The following is a 22,926-nucleotide window of genomic DNA, read 5'->3' as shown; positions in this document are numbered from 1 at the left end:
CTAGCCAGAGACGCACAGAGGACCCTGTTCTTGACATAAGTGCACCGGAGCCGAAATGAGTTGTCTTTCCACCCTATGTGGGAAGCATCATCATCCTCCTCCTCATCCTCGTCCTCATCCTCCTCGGAAAAACGCACCCAGGTGTGATGAGACAGGGAAGCAATGGTCTGGGAAGCAAAAAGGCATTAACATTCCCCCCTGCTCAATCACAGCTGCAGAGGCAGCATGTGGCAGGCGAGACACCAGCATCCACCGAGGAGGTGGAAAAGAGCAGCCTGGATCGTCTGAGGGCAGAAGGGCGACTGCACTACGGAGGAGCTGCATTCCCTGCCTTGGAACCTGCAGGCAATGCAGGCACCCAGTCACCTCCTGAGTGACGTCACAGAAGCTGGGGTGGGGGGGCACGGAAGGAGGAGAGAGGAGGGACCTCTGCACCAAGGAAAATATTTCGCATGGGGTGCACCCTTCCATGAACAATCTGAGAGGTGGGAACATATTTGAGAATCCTCATGAAGATGTACCAATAAAGAATTATGAATGCCTCTTCCCATAGCACCAGCACCACCAGGAAAGAAAGAAAAAACAGTGGGGGGAGTCCTTCACTAAAAAGCACTAGTCTCTTGCCAGCATTTCTAATCAACGCACTAGCCGTTCTGCGATTCAGGCGGCGCCAGCCTCCGGGAAAGCTGTGGCCAGATCCGGCCTCAGCGGGTATTAGACAGAAGCCCTCAGACCCTCCCTTGCAGCTGTCCTGACCGGTGGCTACTTTGGAATGAGGCCGAAGCCATCCTCTATCAAAAAGGCCTTCTGCACTGCTGGATGCCAAAGCAGGTCAAAAGGCAGATGAGAGATTCAGCCACAAAGGACGGAAAAGGAAGAAGAAGAGAACTGCTTCTCTTGGGAGAAAAGCTGCAAAAAGGTTGGAGGCTTGTCCTCACTGCATGAAATACTCATCCAGAGTAGATTTCTCGAAGTGAATTCCCAAGTCACAAATGTTCTGAATCTGGCAAGAATCAATGAGAGTAGAATGTCCATAAAAGGGACATCTCATATGCCCAAGGGTGGCTAACATCAGAGACAGCATGAGGAAGCTACCTGCTGACCCACGAGATAGATAAGCTACCAGAGAGAGGTAGAGACACCCTCTGGTTACCCACCACCACCATCTCCACAGCCCTTTCAAGGGATCCCTGGAAAAGGTGAAACTTCAGATCCACTCTTTTTAGCTCCAGATCACAATGCAAATAACAACTGGCAAACTTGCTCCAAATATTAATTACCCTTTTCTGAGTCTAAACTGAGACCTCAAACCAGAGGACCCAGACTGAACTAGAGTTGAATGTCAGCTCTACAACTGAACTCATTGCGTGACCTTGAGCAAGTAGTGTAACCTCTTTGAGCCTCAGTGATCTCATCGATAAACTGGGGACAATAACAACACATAAGAGTAGAAAGATCTAGACCACCTACGGACAGAGTAAATGATCAAGAGATAACTGCTAACATGTATTGAATGCTTCCTCTATTCATTCATTCATTCATTCATTCATTCAACAAATCTCTATCAAGGGCTTGCTATGTGCCCGTTGTCTGGCTTCAAGTAGGGATTCTTAGCCCTGTGTTAGAGACGAGACAATTAAACACAAGGAAGATCCTGCTAAAGTCACAAAGTAGGAAGTTGTGGGTCTGGAACTGGAACCCAGGTCTGACTTCACAGCCCTTGCTCATATCCATGCCTCTCTGGCAGGATAACTGATATTCGGCTGTTTACAAGCAGCCAGAGTCCAGAATCCACACTGTTTACAGTTCCTGGCTCTACTCAAGAATAATAATAAAAAGAAGTAAAGAGAGAAAAAAATGAGTGCCAAAAGGGTCTCCTGCTTGGAACGGCCTTCTCCAGAAGGGCTGCTTCATTCACAGCTCTGGGCTATCTCCATATCTGAAAACAGCTCTGCACCAGGCCCCGAGCTCTCTCCCGGGTGAGACCCTGTCATATCCCATCATGCCAGCCGGTGCACACGCCCCAAGTGCACATGGGGACAGACGTTCTCGCCACAGAATTACCTCCCCACCAGCAGGAAGTAGGAGGATGTCCAACACCTCCTGCAGGCCTTTTTTTTTTTTTTTTTTTCTGAGAGTCAGTCTCCACCAGTTCTGGGGTTGTCGCTGTCCTGGTGCTGGAGTCAGGGTAAGGAGGGGTTAGCTGAGAAAGGGGAGAAGCAAGGATGCCACTATTAGCTAACTACTGTCTCCATCCGATCCATTTCCTGATTGGGGAGGGTAGACATCATGAGAGCAAGTCCTGTTGTAAAAGCTCAGATTTCTCACTGCCTAAAAAGATCTCAGGAAGTTTAAACACACTTGAATAAAAAAGAGCTGAAAAGCATGACAGTGAACATTTAACTAGATTGTTGAGAAGTCAACATATTTATTGAATTGATCCCTAAATACAGCAACATATCAGCAGCTTCTCTCTGTACCAGAAGTCAGCAAGGAGCAGTGCAAGGGAGAGGGGACAAAGGACAAGACTGGCCCAGATTGCATCACAGGACAGGTAGGGAAGTATCGCGGCTAAGAAGCGGCTTCTCCTGTACGTCCTCTAAGCAAGTCCAGCTGTACTGAAGGCGTGCTGAACACACTGCCAGGGCTTCCTCCCTCCCGGTCCAGACACCGTCTCCAAAGGCTTTCACTTCCAACTCCACATCTGCCCAAATCCATCTTGCCTTTTGGGCAATCACCAGGGGGGAAAATTTCTTTTAAGAAAGGTTTGGAGGTACAGCCCAGGATGTGGGGAACCAGGAACGAGTCTAGTCTCAGATGGAGAGGCATCCTTCTGAGAGGGTCACTGAGGTCCCTCCCCGCAATAAAACTCCATTCCCTGGTAAATGCCAATTTGGGAGCCCAGGTACCCGACAAGTCACAGGCCAGGCTTTCCCAGGTGCAATGTACCCCTTCCTTCTGCCTGGGTGCTGGAATTGTGAGCCCATTTTATATGTCTGGCAAAATATCCGTCTTAAATTCTCCAAAGTTTTCCAAACTGCGTAAAGCCCCTTTGGCCATCTCTTCACTTCTCTCCCTTCTAGCTTCTCCTGACCTCCCACAGAAACTTCCTCCCCCAGGTGGGCCCAAGATGAAGGAAACTGGTTTTAAACCTGGATTAAAAGTTGGGGGGTGGGTAGTGAGAAAGGGAAGCCTGACTTGTTTCATCTTATAACTGGAGTTAAGCTTCTGAAAGCAGGGAGCATCCGTCTTTCCAATGGTCTAATTAACACTCATCGCTAACACAGAATTTTTAATTAGTCTTCAGTGCCAATAGGGGAAACAGAGGAGCTTCTTGGAACCCTAGCCATTCATGAATCAATCAATAAATAAGTTACATAAGACATAAGAAAGAAGGCCAAGGAGGCCTGGTGGTTTCCAGGCTGGGCTTTTTATTTGGGGGCTTTTTTGCTCCCAAAGGGAGCCAGCCTAGCCGGGCACTTCTGCTAAGACTCGGGGAGGGCTGACCCCGCCACCAACCCCAGAGCTTTTATTTGCCCACGTTGAGCGAGCAGAGCGTACTCCCGCCTCTTCCCTGAAGAAAAGAAAGGATCAAACACAAAAATAAGTCACTAGGGCCCCAGCTGGGCAGCGCGGGCTGCAGCTACCGCTGCTGGGATCCCTATACCGGCAAAAAAGGACTCGGCTCAGTGGAGCGCGCACCCGGGAGGCGCCTTGACTCCCGGTGCTTGGGCGCCCCCTCCCAGCCCACCATCCGCGCCCCTCTGCCCGCAGCTGCCCGAAGCGTGGGAGAGAGAGAGCCAGGGAAACTGGAGGCCAGGCCTAGTTACCCCTTACACACACACACACACACACACACACACACACACACACACACACACACGGGTGTGGACACAGTGAAGAGACTCAGACGCAGATCGACACAGGCGTAGTAGACACTCTCAGAGGTCCAGACAGACATACACACGCAGACTTATAGGCGCGCGTACACACACGCACACCTATGGATGCTCAGATCACACCCAAGGATGCACATCTGCCCAGAGAGGGACACGCACAGACAGGTACAGGATGGACATTGAGACAGCCGGTGGCTGGAAAACAGAGACACAGACAAAAAAAAAAAAAAAAAAATACACACACACATACTCATAGATACATAGACTAACATACAGAGAGGAGAGACACACACAAAAAACAAAAATATGCAGATGCAGACAGAAGGATGTACTAACAGCAATACTCAGACACAAGCTCCTGGAGAGGACGTTCACAGACACCCACGCCAACAGCAAACACACAGGGACCCAGACTTGAGGATACACCCAGAGATGCAATCACGCAGAGGGGGAACGCACAGAGACACACAAACAGAAGACACCCACAAGCACAACCACACGCCCAAGGAAATACACCCAACCTCAGGCACGCGCCACCAGAGGGACACACACCCACTCTGAATGGGGACGTTTGCAGCGGCGCCGGAGGCCCAGAAAGTGCGCCCCAGAGCTCGAAGAACCACCTCCGAGCACCGAGCCGCGTGCCCCAGCTCGCGCAGGCTGGGGAAGACTTTCCCAGCGCATCTCTGAACAAGGGCCCGCCGGCTTTCGGCGTGCGCCTGTCGCTGTGCGTCCGCCCGCCAGGTCTCCGTCCTGCGGCCTCACGGCTAAGGAGGCCCAGGCTTCCATCAGGGTCCCGGAGTGAAGGTCTGGCCCCGCAGCTCCATGCGGGACCAACCCTCTCCCACCAGCAGTCCCCACCCTGCCCGGCCCGGGAGCCCAGCACAGAGCATCTCCAAGTCCTCTCCTCCCTGCTCATCCCGTTAGGCGGCAAACTTTCCCCGTCCGGTCCCGACGCCCGGCAGCCTGGCCCAGCCGGGCCCCCGCAGAGGCGACACGGGGGTGGCTCCTACCTGCGCCCACGCGGCTTTGCCGAGCCGCTGCCTCTAGCGGGTCTCTCACCGCTCTCAGCTCGCGCTCCTCAACCACGGCCGCCGCTGCAGCCGCTCCTTGCCCTCCCGTTACCCAGGAAACGGCCTCCTCCTCCGTCCCGCCAACCAACCAGCACCGTTCACATGGCGCCTCGCAACCAATGGACAACCTTGCCATCCTGGTCCCCTTCCAGGGTCCCGAGCCCTTTCCCAAGCGAGGGGACCAGAGGAGGAGGTAGGGGTCTCTCTGGAGCTGCTGCTCCTTAAAGGTGGGTCCCGGAGGGAGGAGGACAGGGGGAGTCACCTGGTCCCTCTTGTTGGCGCTCTTCTGCAGGATAGACATACCTGACACTTTAAGGAAGACCTGCACCCCTGGAGAACCGGAATCGGAAGACGACTCTGGACACCTAGTTCAGCTTTCCACTAAATCCGAAAACCCTTTGGACAGGTTCCCACCAGGGAGCTGTCCAGCCTGTGAACGCCGCTCTGGATAGAACGCTTGCGGTCTCCCAAGGCAGTGCTTGATGCCTTCCCGCTTGTCCAGCTCTGACTGAGGGCACTTTTTTTCCAGCACGGACTGAACCTACCCCGCTCCAGGACAAGACCCATTTCTTCTCTTGGACACACAGAACAAGGCTCCCTCAGCCACCGAACAGTCAGAACTTCAGAAACTAGAAAGCAGCACATCCTGTCCCCCAGGTGACCCTTCTTTGGACAGTTCTTCACTCATCTTCCATCTTCACCCAGAGCCATTTCGAAATTGGAGAGGCTTGTGCTCAACTATGACCCTCAACCCCTCTTTCACGTGGCAGTCTAGGCTGTCAGTGCCCAGGCAGGCAGAATCTCAGGACCCCAGCACAATGTGCAAATAAGACCTGAAGTGGTGAAAACATTTATCTCCTAAGTCGAAGTCGACTCCCAAACCACTGGAGAAAAAAGTGAGGCTGACACATCTGGGGAGGCACTAGGGTGGACACTTCGGTCTCTGAAGACCTCTTATTCCCCTCCTATTTCATCCTCCAGTCAAAACTTGCTCTATCACATAGGATGCCCAAGGTGTGAAGGCAAGAAGTCCTATTGGTCTTGGCAGGAGGGTGGCCTGGCCTTTCCAAAACCCACAGATGCCACCAGGCTGCAGGGTCAATCCATAGCCACAGGCAAGTCTGGCCACAATGCTGCCTGGCAAGGACCAGGTGGGCCCAGCATTCTCAGGGGCTGTGGACCCAGCCAATTCATTAGAACAGGAGCCCAGGACACAGGCCAAAGCAGAAGGCCAGTCCTGCTACTGGGCCCCTGGTTGAGGGGTGGGAGGAGATTCAGGCTTAGGAAGGGGCATGCACTCCTGTGCCATCAGAGCAGGAGAGAATGAGGACGCCCTCACAGTACCCAGCCAGATCTGCGCCAGTTCCAACCTCCACTCCCCAGGGCTGGTGGTAGAAAGGGGACTGGAGCCTCCTGTTACTGAGAGTAGAGGGCCCGGCTGCAATATGGCAGCAGTGAGAAAACTGCAGGTGGGGGTAGCAGGGCAGCTATGCTCATGCTCACTCATATGACTCTCCTGCGTCCTGCCTCAGAGGGGCCCATTGACACTATTCACAAGACAGAACTGAAAAATAAAAACCATGTCACTTTCTTAGCCAATTCCTGCAAGTCTCCAGAGGTTATGCAAAGACGAAGCCCAGCAGGGGAATGGCAGACAAGTAACATCATGTACCAGGTTATAGGGAGCCTGCTATGATAGAAGTACACAGACCTGGGTGAGACAGCCTGGGCTGGAACCCCCTCTTGGCCATTTATCAGCTATATGATCTTATCTCGGAACCTTCATTTTCTCATCTATAAAATAGGGCAGCTAATATTCCTCCTGACAGAGATGTTCTGAGAAGCAGAGGTGATCTGGACGTGATCATGGGTGAGCACATGCTTTGGAAGCAATAAGGTACCTTGCAGAGGAGAAGGACTTTTATAATAGACCGAGTTTGCCCCGTGATGGTTAATTGTATGTGTCAACCAGTCTAGGCTGCAGGACCCAGTCTTTGGTCAAATACCAGTCCAGATGTTGCTGTGAACGATTTTTTTGTTTGGTTGGTTTTTTGTTTGTTTTTAGATATGATTAATATTTAAATCAATAGACTTTGAAGAAAGCAGATTATCCTCCGTAATGGGGGTGGGCCTCCTCCAGTTAGTCAAAGGCCTGAAGAGAAAAGACTGAAGCACCTTGAGGAAGGAATTCTGCCTCCAGACTACCTTTGGGCTCAAGACTGCAACATCAGCTCTTCCCTGGATCTCCAGCCTGCCAGCCTGCCCTGCAGATTTTGGACTTTCCAACCCCAAAATTGACATGAGCCAATTTTTCAGATAAATGATAGATATCCTATTGGTTCTGTTTCTCTGGAGAACCCTAATATAGCCCCTTCCCAAAATGAGGAGGATTTTCCAGTCAAATCCAAAGAGAAGAAACCAGGTGACCAGATGTATAGCCTACAAGTTGCTGGGGGTACGTATGAGTATTTCCCCAAGTTTGCTCCAAGTGGGCAATGGCTTATGTTCACGGATGGTTTCAATCCACCACTATATACAACAACCTTCCACCTACTAGAGATGGACACCCTGGGAGACATTTTTCTAAAATAGCTCCCTTTCTCTACTGACACTGCCTTCTGCCCCAGTCCCCACCTGTGCACTAGGAACCAAGAGGACAGAGTCTGTTCATTGCAGATTATGACCTCTCTCTCTCTCTCTCTCTCTCTCTCTCTCTCTCTCTCTCTCTCACACACACACACACACACACACACACACACACACACACATCCCAAATGAGGGCTGTAGCAGCAAAGAGTTTAACACCTACTGCCATCTGCCAGACCATTTTTGTCTCCATTAAGGGTACATACATTTTTAAAGATGACATCCAATCACCCATTTAGGGTCCTAACTCCAAATATGTCAGCTGAAGAAAGGGTTATTTCCATTTCACCGACATAGAAAAACAGGAACCAGAACATAACAAGGTCTTCCAGGGACTAGCACGGCAAGCCTAAGAGCTGTGGCTACTCCCTCCATGCCTTCTAGAAGGGAACACATCTTCTCTCATCTCCTGTTTTGCTTACTCACCTTCCTTGTGGGCTAACATGGCTGCCAGTCCAAAGGTCTATCTCTCCATGCACATACCCAATAGAGTTTGCCAGCAGCCTCTGGAACTTAGGTCACATTCTCATGAAAGAATCTGATTGGTCACTGACCTGTGAGTCAGGTCAGGGGTCAATCACCAATGGCAAATAGGAAAGGGACCTTTGCATGGTTAGGCAACATCAGACATTTGTAGCACACAGTGAAATGGAGACATGCAAAGGTGCCTCCTTAGTTTAGCTTCTGACTCCCAATACTGACCCCCTGCACCTCAGTTTTCTTGTTTTCAAAACCAGAGCATCCATAGCACCCTTTTTCAGAGCTACAGAATCCCTATAGGAAGTACATTGTGAAGCACTTAAGGAAATTAAAACATGTTCTTTTTTACTACAAATGAAGGAAAATCTATCATCCAACCTCAAGAAGACTTGAGGAAAAATCCCTGGTCTTAGGTCTCTGGTAAGCAGACCAGGTCTGGTAGATTCAGCTCGGACACTGTTTTACATGTACTGGACATCACAGAGGTGGCATCGTAAGCACAGAAATGTTTTTCTCTCTTGTCTTGGGCCATCTCTGAATTGAACACAGGGCCAGTTGGTCAGCAGAGCAGAAATGAAGATGCGAAGTGGCCCTTTCCACCTATCTTTCTGGATTGGCGAACTTGAATTGTTTCGGGACCCAACTCGGGAATTTTCCCTAAAAGTCCTTGTCAGGATGGGTTGCTCCCTTCTCTGGACTCGCACAGCACTTTGTACTCCTTCCGCTCTTTAATAGCCCGTGCCACCCCCACCATAACCATCTCTTTTCACGTTTATCTCCCTGACTAGTCATTCATTCATTGATCATTCACTCAATACTGCAACAAATTTTACTGCCAATTTTATTGACAATAAACATCCTGAGATGCAGCAGTGAGCAAATCAGGCACGGTCCCTGTTTTCGTGGCAACGGTGGAGGAAGAGGTACGACAAACAAATATTTGGTCAAGATCATTTGAGAGAATAATTAGAGCTCTGCCAAGAATAAAAACAGGATGGTGTGACAGAGTGAGTAGGGGCTACCTTCCATTGGGTAGTTGTAAGAGAAATTTAAACTGCGATCTGAGTGATAAAAAGGATACGTCTGTGCAAGGATCCAGAGGAAGCACATTCCAGCTGCTACTAGTACAAAGGCAATGCAGACGGCACAACCAGCATTGCGTGCTCACGGAGCAAAAGCAGCTCAGTGCTCCTGGAGGACAGTGTTCCCATCTGTGTGGGGACAGCCTGTGGAAACAGCAGAGACCAAGGAGTGCTCAGTCCTTCCCTTTTCTAGTCCCCTGCGTAATACCAGCTGTATTCTCACCCACCATATTTCCTTTCCTTTGAGACTTAGCTCAGTTTGTCTCTTCCATCACAACAAACGAACCTCACCCCTTATTCCCTCACCTCATCCTTTCCCTCCACACAGACCCCTTAAGTTTGTGGTATGTCTCTATGACTGTTTTCTTGCTCCTTCATTCATGTGGTTTATAGATTCTTTTTTTTTTTTTAAAGAGGACGTAGCTCACAGTGGCCCACGCAGGGAGCGAACCGGCAACCTTGGTGTTACCAGCACCACGCTCTAACCAACTGAGCTAACCAGCCACCCCTAGTTTACAGATTTCACTGAGTGCCTTCAGATGCCAAGAACTTTCATGTCTGTGCAGTACGATCCCATTGACGAGAACACGCGAAGAAGCAGATCTCTGAGCAGTGAAAGAAAGATGACACAAAGGTTGTGTGATAAAGGATGTCGCTTCTCCAGTCCTCATTCAAGGCCTGTATGCTCTTGGTGTACTCACACTTTTAATGGGGCTGGTTATTCAGTTTCCAAGCCCACAGCAAATCAGAGGAGTGCACCGATCCCTCCAGTGGGCAAATTGACAGCTGTAAGACATAAGACAGGACAATCTGTCAGCAAGAGAGGAGACCCAACCACCTACGAAAAACAAAACAAAAGGTCCAGGCAACCTGGGACCATTTAGTGAATGGGCAATCAGTCGTACACATCTCATCCATTTATTAAACTATATGGATCGCTCATCATGCTGACTCTGAATTCAACAAAGGTCTTATAAGACAGGGAAGATTTGTGTATGCTAGAAAGCTTTTTCATACAAATTGGCTAAATGGAATTTAATGGACAAACCCAGGGCTACGAAGAGAGGCAAATTGTCAAAAATGACTTGAATTCTGGACAGCCGATATTTTATACAGATAAAACTATTAATTACAATTTATTGAACAACTCTAAGATGTACCAGTTGAATGTTTTAAATACTTGACTTCATTCAGGCCCCACAATAATTCTATGAAGTAGGTACTATTATTATCCTTGTTTTCTAAAGGCGGAAAGGAGAGGAAACAGGCTCAGAGGGGTTGAGTAACTTGTGTTTGATCACAAGCTGGTTAGTGGCAGATATTTTACAACCTAATCAAAAGAGAAAGAAGAACATAAGCAGTATGTATTTCCCTTTTTTTATTCCTCTTCACATTTAGCATAGATCTGGGCATATAAGTTCTCAAAGTGCAGGATCGGGGTTCATTCATCCAAGAAATTTGTCCCAGGAATTGTGCCAATGTCTGGAGATACCCTGGAGAGGAAGCCAGGTTCATGCTGTCGTCAGGGTGCTACAGCATGAAGAATGGATGAATCTATTCCACAGTTTTGAAAAAAAATCAATTTGCTGTGATCCTGTTAAATATGATTCTCATTCAGGATCTTTTGGAAGCAGCTGAAATTTCACTCTTGAAAAAAATAAGTGGCAGATAACAGTAAAGGTTTGCATATGAAGAAAAGCCATCAGCCCCTTCCCCCCACCCCACCCCACCCCCACACACCATGCTGTTCCCATTTCCAGGGCAGCCTGCAGTCCTCTCGTCCTGCATCTACCCTTTTGCGACTTCATTAAAGAATGACTTCATGGAAGTCACTTCAGTATCTTCATCTGCAAAATGGTGGTCGCAGGGGTGACAGGGAAAAGACAAATGGATTAGCTGTGACATTCTGGTTCTGTCTCCCTCCCGCCCCTGGCAGCTTCTCCTCAAACTTTTCCCCTTGATCCTTCACTCAGCCCCACCACGGTTGAGTTGCTAGAGTAGATGTAAGGAGCCTGTTTACCCCACTGATAATGGGTGGAGACAATGCCACATTGTCTGAAATAGACAGTGGCAGGGGAGGAATTTATTGCCAGCTGGCAAGGGCTGGGGACAGGGGGTGGACTGGCTCTGGTTTCCCTGCCCCAGGTGGCTGGTACTTCTGCAAGCCTGGGAGGATGCTATAAAAACAGGACTGCTGGGAGACACCCACGGGTGGGTTGACCACATCAGTTGGGCTGTGGAGGAGTCAAATGTAGAGAAAGGGGAGGCACACTTTAGGTGGGTTGAAATGGGTAACAAGATCCAAGCTGTACGTTTGTTTTAGTAGGCTCTTTTGGTTTTCGAAAGAAAATGCACTGGAAATGGAGTTGAAACTAAAATTTTAAAACAAATCCAATGACTGTTTCTTGAGTGCCTACTATGTTGTACGCATGTACTGTGATCCCCACTGGAAAGACCACAAGGAACATACAGATATGTTTCCTTCCCTCAAGGAATTTATATTCTATCAGTGGAGCCAGTCATTAAACAAAGAAACAAATACATGATCTGGATAATTTTTAAAAAGGGTTGACTGACACAAAGGAAGTAAAACAGGATGATGTGATATAAAATGACAGGTTAGGGAGAGTAGCATTTCATAGAGTGACCAGGGAGGGTTTCTCTGAGGAGGTGACAATTCAAATTAGACCTGAAAATAGTAGCCAAGTGAAGGTCTGGGGGAAGACCCTCCCAGACAGTAAACAAGTATGAAGAGGCCCTGAGACCACAATAGCGTGATGCATTCCAGGAACTAGTGTGGCTAGAGAATGGTGAACAACAAAAAGAGTGTTATGAGATTAGGCCAGAGAATTTTGTTCTACATTCAATGAGACGCTCTGGGAAAGTTTTAAAAGTTTTCAGAAGGTTGTTTTGGCTGCCTTGTCAAGACTGTGTTCAAGGGGGTAAAAGAGGAAGCAGAGAGACCAGTTAGAAGGCCACCGAAATCACCAGGCAAGACGTGATGGTGGCTTAGGGTGGAGGTAAGAGGACAGCTTTAGAATAGATATTTTAGAAAGGAGGTCTCGAGGGGAGCAGCAAAGTCAGCAGGCACCTCAGCAGCTTTAGGAACCACCTACCGCTCTGAGTTTCTCTTGATTTAAGCTTCTCTTTGAACATCTGCTCCACCCTCCTGTGTCCCGAGATTGCCCTACTTACACATTGAGTTCCCTTGGACATCAGCTCACCTGCTGTCTTACCCAGACCCAGAGCTCCCTCCAGCCTTGGTTCCCACTGCTAACTGGGTCAGTCCACTTCAGGTGCCGGAAGGAGTATCTGATGGGGCCAGTTCACCTCCTCATGCCGTAACCTGTGGGTTATCTCCTCTCTCAGTCAGGTGCTAACCTCTGGGGCATGTTGGAGAGTGTGGGCACGTTTAATCAAGGTAGTGCCACCGAAGTAGTAAGGGCTGTGGTGGGTAAGCTCGTGTGCTACAGGCAACACTGAGCAGGCCCAGCGGTAATTCCAGCTGGCACCTCTATATCACTATTGTTCCAGGCACTGCTCTAAGTTTTATATAACTAATTTAATCCTCACAACCATCCTAAAATTATTAAAAGATAGGATTATAATCACCATATTGCAGAAAAGGAAACATGCACAGAGAGGTTAAGTAACGTCTCCAAGGTCACACAGCTGGTAAGGTAGAGAGTTGGGATTCAAAGTCAAGTAGTCTGGTCCTAGACACCTCGATTTTAACCAGTTAAAATCCTCTCTAAGTTCTAGATCAGACATTACTGAGAAGGGATCTTGAATATAGATGTTGAACAAAATAGGAGTAGATGTTGGTGCCGACACTGCTGTTGCTGTAGCAGCTGATGATGATGATATTTTATCTAGAGAAACCAGAGGGAGATGTCGTGCACTGTCTGGTTTAAGCAGCAGTGTTTCCATCTGCGCTTTCTGTGATCTGGGTAAGGAACTACATCATTTCTTGGAGCCTCAAGTTTTTCACCTAAAAAACAGTTAATAACGTCTATCCTACTTGTTACCTAAGCATTGTTTGTGAAAACAATCATTAAGATGCCATGGGAAATGTGTGCTGGTAAATTAAGAATGAGATTCTTTGGGAGCAAAGGGCAAGAACAAATGAGAGGAGGGGTGGGCAGTTTGCTCAGTTGGTTAGAGCGTGGTGCTAATAACACCAAGATGGCCGGCTCGATCCCCACCTGGGCCACTGAGAGCTGCACCCTCCTTAAAAAAGAACCACAACAAATTAGAGGAAGAAGAGTCGTCTAGGGGTCTTGTATGGAAAAGTCCGTGTCCAAAGGCCTGGAGAAGTAAGCCGAGGGACCAGCCAGGGACGCAGAAATGGGCAGCCCCAAGGGCCATGCCTCTGCCTAAAGATCACAGGAAGCCACTGAAGGATCTGAAGCTGGAGGAGGAGGAGGAGTGAGGTGGTCAGATGAACTGTTTAGAAAGATATTTCTGATGACCAGTGTCAACAATGGTCTAGATAGAGTAAGGAAGATTGCAGACAGGTAAACAAGAGATGGTTCTAGCAATGCAGGCAGGAGACGGTGAGGATATAGATTCAAGCAATGGCTGAAATATTCAGGCATGTCACCAAGAGAATGTGGGGAGCCTGGGATCCCACTATACCCAAATCTAGAGCAACTCTACTGTCTAAAAGAGAATGGGTATGTCCTCCAGTATTTTAAGTAAATATTTCACAGTGCTCCATATCTGAAGAGTATTTGTTTCTTGGGTGTGTGACTCTCCATTGACATTTTGTTGCTCCCAATCCTTCAAAGGGGAGACTCTTCCCTTTGATGAAGAGGCCCACCCACACTAGCTTCCTGTGTGTGGATCACGACCTTTCCTGGGAAGGCAGGTGTGGGGCTCCTGGCTTCACTGCTTTGCACAGCACATTGGGAGCATTTGCATTTCCAGAGTTTTTTTCTCCATTGAAAGGGGGCCCCACTACATTTTTGTTTGTCCTGTGGCATCAGATGAAAGTGGAATGGAAATCAATGCAAATTCCTTTCATCTCACAATGTGTCCAGTAGTCTAAATGCTCAAAGCCCAGCGGCTGAGCAAGGACACACAGAAGAAAAGCCCCATTTTGATTCTTTTGAAAGTGTTCCTGGCTGCCTCCTGACTGGTGTTCATGCGCACGCATGCGCACGCGCGCGCACGCGCGCGCGCACACACACACACACACACACACACTGTACCCACTGAGCCACAGGGCCCACCCTCACAGCGGTCCTTCTTCAAGGCATCTTTGAAGTCTGGTGATGCCACCACTCCATGCCGTTGTCTTTTCCCCTGGGCTTGCCTGATGGAAGCCTACATGTTCCAAATCCTCAAAGAAAATTTAAAAAACTCTCTTCTTCCAAGGTCAGTAGGTTAGCTTTGCGAGGAATACCAAAGATGTATCCTTCATGAAGAAATCTGTCAGTATGAATGCTGATGACATGAATTGCCTTCCTGTACCTGCAGAAGTTCCATGGGGATGGGATGCTTGGCTCTATGTGACTTGTAAGCCAGTACAGGTAAGAGCATCCTGAGAGTCAAAGAATCTCTGAATCCAGAGATCCCAGCTCTATATGATCTTGTTCCTGATTAGCTTTAGTTCTGAGAATAGTTTTCAAATACTTAGGTCCAACTCCAGCAGCCTTACTAAGCATTTGGGGATAGAAGGTGGCATGAGGAGATCATTTTTAACTGTGAGAACTATTATGTTTGCTATCAGACTGGGAAAAAAAAGACATTTTAAAGTAATATTAATAGTAAACACTATTGGTGACGACATAGGGAAACAAATTCAACAAATATTTATTAAGAACCTACTCTGTGCTACACATTTCTCTAGGCTAGAGTCACTGTGGAAGAGTAAATAAATGGACAAAACCTTTGCTTCATGTAATGTACATTCCAAGGTAATTTGCTGTGCTAGAAATGTGTACACCTAGAAGGAAGAATGCATCAAAAGCCTTAAAAATGTGTGCACATGCCCTTCTGTTGGATAATCATGCACCCATATATGTATGTACAAGACTATAAAGCTGTGTGGGCTTTTTCTCCCTTGGAACTGTGCTGGGCCTGCAGGACTTTGGCAAGCTGCAGACGCGGGTCTCTGTTCTGCATAGGGTTTGCTAAAGCTGGCAAGAGTAAGGCCTACTTCAGGATATACCAAGTGAAATTTAGAAGACAACAAGAGTGTAGAGCTGATTACTATGCCCAGAAACGCTTGGTAATCCAAGATAAAAACAAACATAACACACTCAAATACAGGATGATAGTTCATGTAACCAACAGCGATATCATTTGTCAGACTGCCTATGCCCGTATAGAAGATGTGATAGTTTGTGCAGCTTACTTCCATGAACTCCCCAAGTACGGTGTGAAGGTTGGCCTGACAAATTCTGCTGCAGCATATTGTACTGGCCTGCTGCTGGCTTGCAGGCTTCTCGACAGGTTTGGCATGGACAAGATCTATGAAGGTCAAGCGGAGGTGACTTAAGGTGAATACATTGAAAGTACTGATGGTCAACCTGGTGCTTTCATCTGCTATTTGGATGCAGTGCTTGTCAGAACTCCTACTGGAAGTAAAGTTTTGGGGGCCCTGAAGGGAGCTGTGGATGGAGGCTTGTCTAGCCCTCACAGTTCCAAAGGATTTTCTGGTTATGATTCAGAAAGCAAGGAATTCAATGCAGATGTACATCGGAAGCATATCATAGGTGAGAACACTGCAGATTATATGCATTACCTAATGGAAGCAGATGAAGACGCTTACAAGAAATAATTCTCTCAATACATGAGGAACTCCAGACGTGATGGAGGAGATGGATAAGAAAGCTCATGCTGCTATACAAGAGAATCCCGTCTATGAGAAGAGGCCTAAGAAAGAAGTTGTAAAGAAGAGGTGGAACCATCCCAAAATGTCTCTTGCCCAGAAGAAAGATCAGGTAGCTCAGAAGAAGGCAAGCTTCCTCGGAGCTCAGGAACGGGCTGCTGAGAGCTAATAAACCGAACCACAGTTTTCTATGAAGATTTTTCATATAAAGACAATAATAAACTTATTGACTATGAAAAAAAAAAGTTGTTAGGAAGAATAAAAAATAAAGGGAAAAAATAACTGTATAACATTAAGGAACTATTTAAATTAATTATGGTCCATTTTTACAACCGAATACCATATTATATCAAAATAATGCAGAACAACATTTATGGATTTCAGAAAAATGATATATTACTACGTAAAAAAAAATGTAGGCTACAAAACAGTAGGTAGTATGTGATTCCATTTGTATAAAATGAATGGAAAAAATAAAAGAAGGGTTATCACTTAATTTAGCAATGTTTACTGAGCACTTACTATGTGCCTGGGCCCCGGAGTTACAGAAAGGAACAAGATCGGCCAAGTCCTTTCCCTTATGGAATTTGAGGTGGTTGTCTTTGAGGGGTAGAGTTTAGGTTAACTTCAATTTTTTCCATTTGTTGTTCTGTGTCTTCCACATCTTCTAAACTGATCAGATATTCCTTTTTAAATTACTTTAAAATTAAACATAATTTTTTTAAAAAAAACAACACTTTGGAGATATCACTTGTAGCTTGGAGGTGGAACATGGGCCTTTGGAATTAAGGCCCACCTCTTATGTCTCCTCCCTCTGAGGAAGTAACCAGGATGGCCAAGTGTGATACAACCAGGGGTCAAGAACCATGGAGATAGTGTGAGATAAGAACCATCATTGAAAACAAGATGCCACAGCTCTAGTCAGAATCCAGATTGAAGCAGATACAAAGCCAAGATGGGGAAGTAGGCAGAGTCAGCACAAAATGGAAGCCGGGCATAAGTCTCATCTCTTTGCCATGAAAAGGGCTCAAGTGCCTGGGCCCCGGAGTTACAGAAATGAACAAGAAATGAGCCATCTTTGTGCTGGCTCTCAGGTGCATAGGGGTCAGCAGAGGATAAAGGCAGGGGGTCAGCAGGGCATCTTCTGCCACCGTCTTAAACTCACCAACCACCTGATTGGTAGTAAAACACTGAAAATCATCCAAATGTTCAATAAGGGAATGGTTAAGTAAGTTAAGATTCTTTAAATACTTATCCATTTAAATGAGGCCAGGTAAAACTTTTATGCGTTCAAGTTGTTTGTTTGTTTGTTTTACAATTCCTTAGAGACTAGGAAATGAAATGAGAGTGTGAGCTATTGGTGAGTACTCTGAGAAGGAAATCCCATGCCCTCACCCACACTGTCCCTCCCCTCGTTTACCCCCAAGGCCAAGTCCTGGGAGGAATAGAAATAACTTTCTAAAACAGGATTGGGGGATTTTGAGAAGCAAGGAAACGCACGCCTCACTTCCTTAGGGAAGCTCAGGGAGATTGTCCCCACACCCCCAGCCCCAGCATGCTTTCACACAGCAGAGTCGGAATGGTGTCAGGACAGCACTAGATAGAGCAAGCCTGGGGTGGCCCCTTGAGTCTCCTGTGTCCGTTCCTTCAAGAACATGAAGAATTAGCCAAAATTTGCCGTAACCTCCACAAGGGGTATACAGGAGTAGAGAGGGAATGCAATGGACCTGGAGGGGTCCAAGGGGGGAAAAGGAAAGTAAAGAGTCTGTAGAGCAATGACCAGAGGCCACAACTGGGCTATGGACATTTTGGTGGAGGCCAGCATGAATCGATGCCAGCCATCAAAGATTAGACAGGGCCTGGTTCTCCCTCAGCAGATGCCAACATAGGCCAGATGGTGTCAGGATCGGTCATTTGTTTATCTCAGATCCATTCCCCACCCACAGAGTACCCCATCTCTGCTATCAGAGGGAACTACATTTCCCAAGCTCCTTTGCCAACTGGTTTGGCCAATGAGAGGCACTGGGGGGAAGGCTGAATTGCAAGAGGAGGAGAAAGGCCAGGGTATTTCTCCCTCTCCTTGCCTGTCTCAGGTGAAGCTCAAGCACCTCCGGTGGTTATTCCCTTGATTCTAGCTGCTGCCAAACGGTCCCTCCTATGCAGTCGTATAGCTCCAGCTAGGCAGCCTTTGCCATGGTTCTTGCCAGAGGGTCCTGGCTTCTGAGCTCTGTAATACCACCATCTCACTGTGTCCCTCCAACCCTAATGGTGACAATAGCTTTCCTGTAGCTAATCACTGTCCCCTTTGGCTTCTTAGCTCTCACATAAGCAATGTCACCAATTTCCTGTATTACGTTTGGTTTCTATTTTCCTAACTGGACTTTGACCAATCAGTATCAGAAGCCTCCTTCACCCCAACTAAGGTCCTGATGCCATTTGAAACCTCTGGGAATTTATCACAATCCCAGGGGAAAGGAGGGAGGTCGAACATCCTGAATTAGCTGAATTTACCCAAAAGAGGTCTATGAAACCTTTGGATATTTAAGTTTCAATAGAATTGATTAAATTATGTGGGATTTTTGTTTGTTTCTTCGTTTTAGCCATCAGGTAAAAAGGGAGCTCAAAATAGAGTTTAAAGTACAGAAAACTAAAATGACCACCTTTGCACACTTGAATATGTAGCTTGTGAAATTCATACTCACTACATTAAGTGTAAACATAAAATGGATGTGTGCCATCACCATGACTAAGAAAAATTCATATACATTTGGACAAAAACAAAGAAAGGAACAGGAAAAATGAATTCCATATGATGGGGTGGAAAGAATAGTATGTGATTTTTTAAAAATCTACGTTATGCATTTGAAAAGGATACATTTTCAAAGAAAACTCTTAAGGGTCATCTGGGAGCCTTAACAAAGCAGACATCTCCTTCATCCCAGGGTAAACGTCTGTGGGAAATGGTAAATATTCTTCCTCTGGAGCAGCACCAAGTGAACAGGGGAATTTTCACTATATGGAAAGCTGACAGAACCCAAGGTGTAAAGTTAAAAATACAGGCAATCAGCAAAGAATATCAGAGGTGCTAAGATACAAGCCTCGAGGCAAGTGTTAGAACCTTCCTGAAGCCACATCATAATTAAATTAGGTCAGATGGAAGGCTTTGATTCCACAAGGCTAAGTAGGGGTATCCAGAGAAAAGGAGGGCATTTTGTCCAATTTGAGGGTTATCTCCCTGCAGAGGTTGCAGGCAAGACCCTGCTTTCCCACAAACCAGTCCTTGGTACCCTCTTGAAAGGTATAGTCCTGGGTTAGAGATACCCATGTCCTCATTCCCAGAAGGATAGATGAAAGCTCTCTGCAGAAAATTTTGAAAAGAAGACTCTTAAGAAGTAATATGACCCAACAGAAGACAGTTCAGCATAGTGGTCATGGACCCTCGCAGACCAAGGTTTGGTCCCAGCTAACCACAGATATGTGATCCCCAGACGGCCCTTAAGCTCTCTGAGCCTCAGTCTCTCCATCTGTTTATGGGGATAATAATAGGACCTACTCTAGAGGATTTGGGGGAGTAGTAGATGAGACAAAGCTGATAAAATGCTTAGTACGTAAGTACTTGATCAATGTTAGCTGCTGTAATTATTTTTGGAATCAGAATCCCTAAGTTTAATTTAAAAAAATAAAATAAAAAAGGTATCTAATGAGCCACAGACCCTGTACTAGTCACAATGGAAAAACGTAAAATGAACATGCTCCTGTTAAACATTTCTTACGGTCACTGTTAACTGGAGGGGTGGAGGGTGAAGAAGGGAGGATGACAAAAGCACAAAGCCCAACCAGAAAAATGCAAGACCCAAGGGAAGGTCATTTACTGAAGTCGCATGGGACACACACTGGCTCCAGGCTGCAGAGGGTTTTGAACAGCAGGTACCTCTCTCTGAGTGTACGGTTAGTCAGAGTTCCTCATCTACTAAGTTGGTGCAAAAGTAACTGCGGTTTTCACATATTAACTTTTTAAACCACAATTTCGCACCAACCTAATATTTTATAAGCAACTCTTTTCTCTATTATTGAGACAAAAAAAAGACTTTCAGGTCCCTCAAAGCAAAGAGCCTGGGCCGTTGTCTGTGGCACAACCTCAGGTAAACATCCCTCCTGATTCAAAGTGCCCCTGTGGCTCTCTCATCAGAGCACCAACCTGGCTGGAGGGCAGCTGGGATTTGGATGGGGGGAAGGCAGGGGCTTCCTGGTTTCTTCAGGCCACACAGACAATCTCAAGAAATTAAATTCCAACTCTAAGCCTAAAGTTTCCCAATCTTATGATCCTTCACATTTTGGAGTGTCACCCCTGGAAATCCAAGGAAAACTTGGAGCCCTTCCCCCCAAAATGCACACGTGCAGATACATCCACGATTTTACCCACTATTTCAGGATACTTATGAAGCTGCATAAACTTTCTGAGGTCTAGAGATAAATTGGTTACGGCAAGACTTTGTAATCCTCGAACAAGAAAATTCAAATGAGATCTATTTAGGATAAAGGATAATATAAAAACATAACCAAAGCATCCTTTCTGTAGCAAAGACCAGCTGCTCCCCTTACCAGAGATTTTGCGTGTGGAAAACCACAGAGAGGACTCGTGTGGAAAAGCCCAATTTCCACTCACATTCCAAAATCCAATCACTGCCTCATGTCATGGCCTTCCTTCCAAATGTTTACCATCCCATGAGACCCCCAAGGCACAGCCCAGTTGTCCCCTCCTAAGCAGCTGGGCAGTCAAAGCCTCATTGCAAAGCTGTCAGGGCAAAGGCAGGAGGTTACATAATTCCAATTAGCAGAAACCCCACCGACTGGAAGGAGCCCCTCACCACTTCATCATCTTTTCCCTCCAAGGAAATAATCACAATTGTCACCAACATCCTGGAAACAAAAGCTGACAAAATAAACACAGAGCTCACCCGGCACACCCCAGTATTAAGATGTAATCTCAAAACAAAGTCTAATAACTTTCCTGCTTTTGAACACACTTAGAATAAAATTAGCATATAAATCAAAACTTAATTAGGACATTGTAACAATGAACAGCACTGGCTGGTATTAAAGGTTTCAGACCCAATATGATGCATCAAATAAACACCGTAATTAGAGAACAAAATCAGGGCGGTCTCCTGGTAATCAATCACCCAGCTAGGTTCAAGGCTTTCAACTTGAGGGTCACCTCTGTTTTCTGTCTTGTGAATCTTGCCTCCCGGCCAGTCTCTCCCAAAAGACTTCGTGCATCTTGCAGGCTGGTCTCTGGCACATCTCTCCAGCTCGTGGCTCTCGAGGGAATTCCTGGCACGAAGCAGGGATGGAAGAAACTTGCAGGTTGCTCAGAACAATAGCCTGTGGGCTTCCAGACTGAAGCATTTATTTGTTATTTGAGCTCTACTAGACCCTTTAGCTGCTGGTTTTATCCAATCCAGATAAATACCTGTCTAAGACAGAAAGCCAGGAATCCTGAAGAAATACCTTCTCTACTTTCACTATACTCCAGCCACACAGTGGCTTCCTTGGTGTTATACACACAACCCAAATTCTTGCCTCAGGGTCTTTGCACATGCTGTTCCTTCTCCCTGGAATGGTCTTCATCCACATGGCTTTCCCTCTCACTTCATTCACATCTCTCTACTAAAACGTCACTTCATCAGAGAGGTCTTCTTCACACCTCTTATCTAAAATAGCACCTCCTGTCACTCTTTAACTCTCTTGGCTGGGGATTTTGAGGGGTCATGAAATGGCACCCTGCTACCCCATGGTAGTTCTGATCCAATAGCAAAATAAGGAAAAAAGGCAAGGCAGATGGTAGAACAAAATGTCAGCTTTATTCCCAATGGAACAGGCATCAGCAAATGAGGCTTATAGCTGTGGGCAAGTGGGCTTCTGGGTACGGAACTGCAGACCAGACAGATGGACCCACCTGGCCCGGCTCTGCTGAACCAGGTAGCAGGGTCACCTGAGGGGTAAGGCAGGAGGAACAGAGCAGACCGAAGAACATTCCCCGTTCTTCATCCCCAAATCACCAACAGTGATCTGGTGCCTCCACCCTAGAGGAGTGTTTCCCAAAGGTGGGCACTGCCTCCCATGGGAGAGGTACAGGAGGAAGGGGAGATTCAGCTCCTATGCCCCTACCTGCGTTAGTTTTCTTCATAGCTCTTATCACCATCTGATGAATTACATCAGTATTTGTTTCCTTGCTGTCTTCCGACACTAAATGTAAACTTGGCGAGGCAAAGCTTTGCTTTGTTTACTGCTGTATCCTGAATCCCCAGGGCCTAGGACGGTGCCAGGACACAGCAGGCAATCAGTAAACAGTCGTGGAATAAGTGAATGAACAAGGGAGTCTTCACTTGCACCTTCGACGAGACACGGTATTCCTAGGCTGCAATGGACCTGTGTCGCTGTCACCTTTAATCCTGTACACTTGTGGCCTGTTCTTTTATTAGAGTTGCTTCTGAAGGGACCAGAGCTTTTCTTTTGGAAAGTCCTCGTATGATGATCTTCTTGTATACGGACCTGATTTCTCACCTTTTTACTAGCCTCTAATGCCACCTCGTTTATACTTCATGAATGGAGGACTCTGTCCTCTTCATGGCTGTGTCCCCTGCACCACGCATGGTATCTGGCTGTAAATAGTGGCAGCCAGAGAGGAGGAGGGAGGGAGGAAGGAAAGATGGACCTCTTTTCTTACTAAGCTCCCCTCCCCCAGGCTGGTCCTTTCAACTAAAATGAATATGTGACCTAGTCCTCTGCCTTCAAGGAGAAAAGACATTATGATCTTCACCTAACATCTGAGGCCAGAGGCCCAGAAAAGCAACCTGCACAAGGTCACACAGGAAGCAGAGGTCGAAGAGCCCAGGACACAAACC

General features: G+C 47.0%; 2 protein-coding genes across 2 annotated transcripts in view; one reads left to right on the top strand and one right to left on the bottom strand.

Annotated features, from left to right (window-relative positions):
* NAV2 (neuron navigator 2) overlaps positions 1 to 5,015 on the bottom strand; it is a 717,995-nt gene extending 712,980 nt beyond the window's left edge. The window contains exon 1 of the mRNA XM_074336128.1: positions 4,913 to 5,015. The gene's annotated coding sequence lies outside the window, so the exon portion shown is untranslated. The remainder of the gene's footprint in view (positions 1 to 4,912) is intronic.
* On the top strand, positions 76 to 16,187 carry LOC109453104 (large ribosomal subunit protein uL18). The gene is given in 5 exon segments (XM_074337081.1): positions 76 to 141; positions 213 to 373; positions 4,477 to 4,952; positions 15,312 to 15,987; positions 15,989 to 16,187. Coding segments are annotated over 5 exon segments (1,578 nt in total).
* The last annotated feature ends 6,739 nt before the right edge of the window (positions 16,188 to 22,926 follow it).

The sequence above is a fragment of the Rhinolophus sinicus genome, linkage group LG06 (genome assembly GCF_036562045.2).
Source record: "Rhinolophus sinicus isolate RSC01 linkage group LG06, ASM3656204v1, whole genome shotgun sequence".
In the NCBI taxonomy this organism is placed as follows: Eukaryota; Metazoa; Chordata; class Mammalia; order Chiroptera; family Rhinolophidae; genus Rhinolophus; species Rhinolophus sinicus.
The sequence above is the reverse complement of the archived record's forward strand: the minus strand, read 5'-3'. Positions and strand labels throughout refer to the sequence as shown.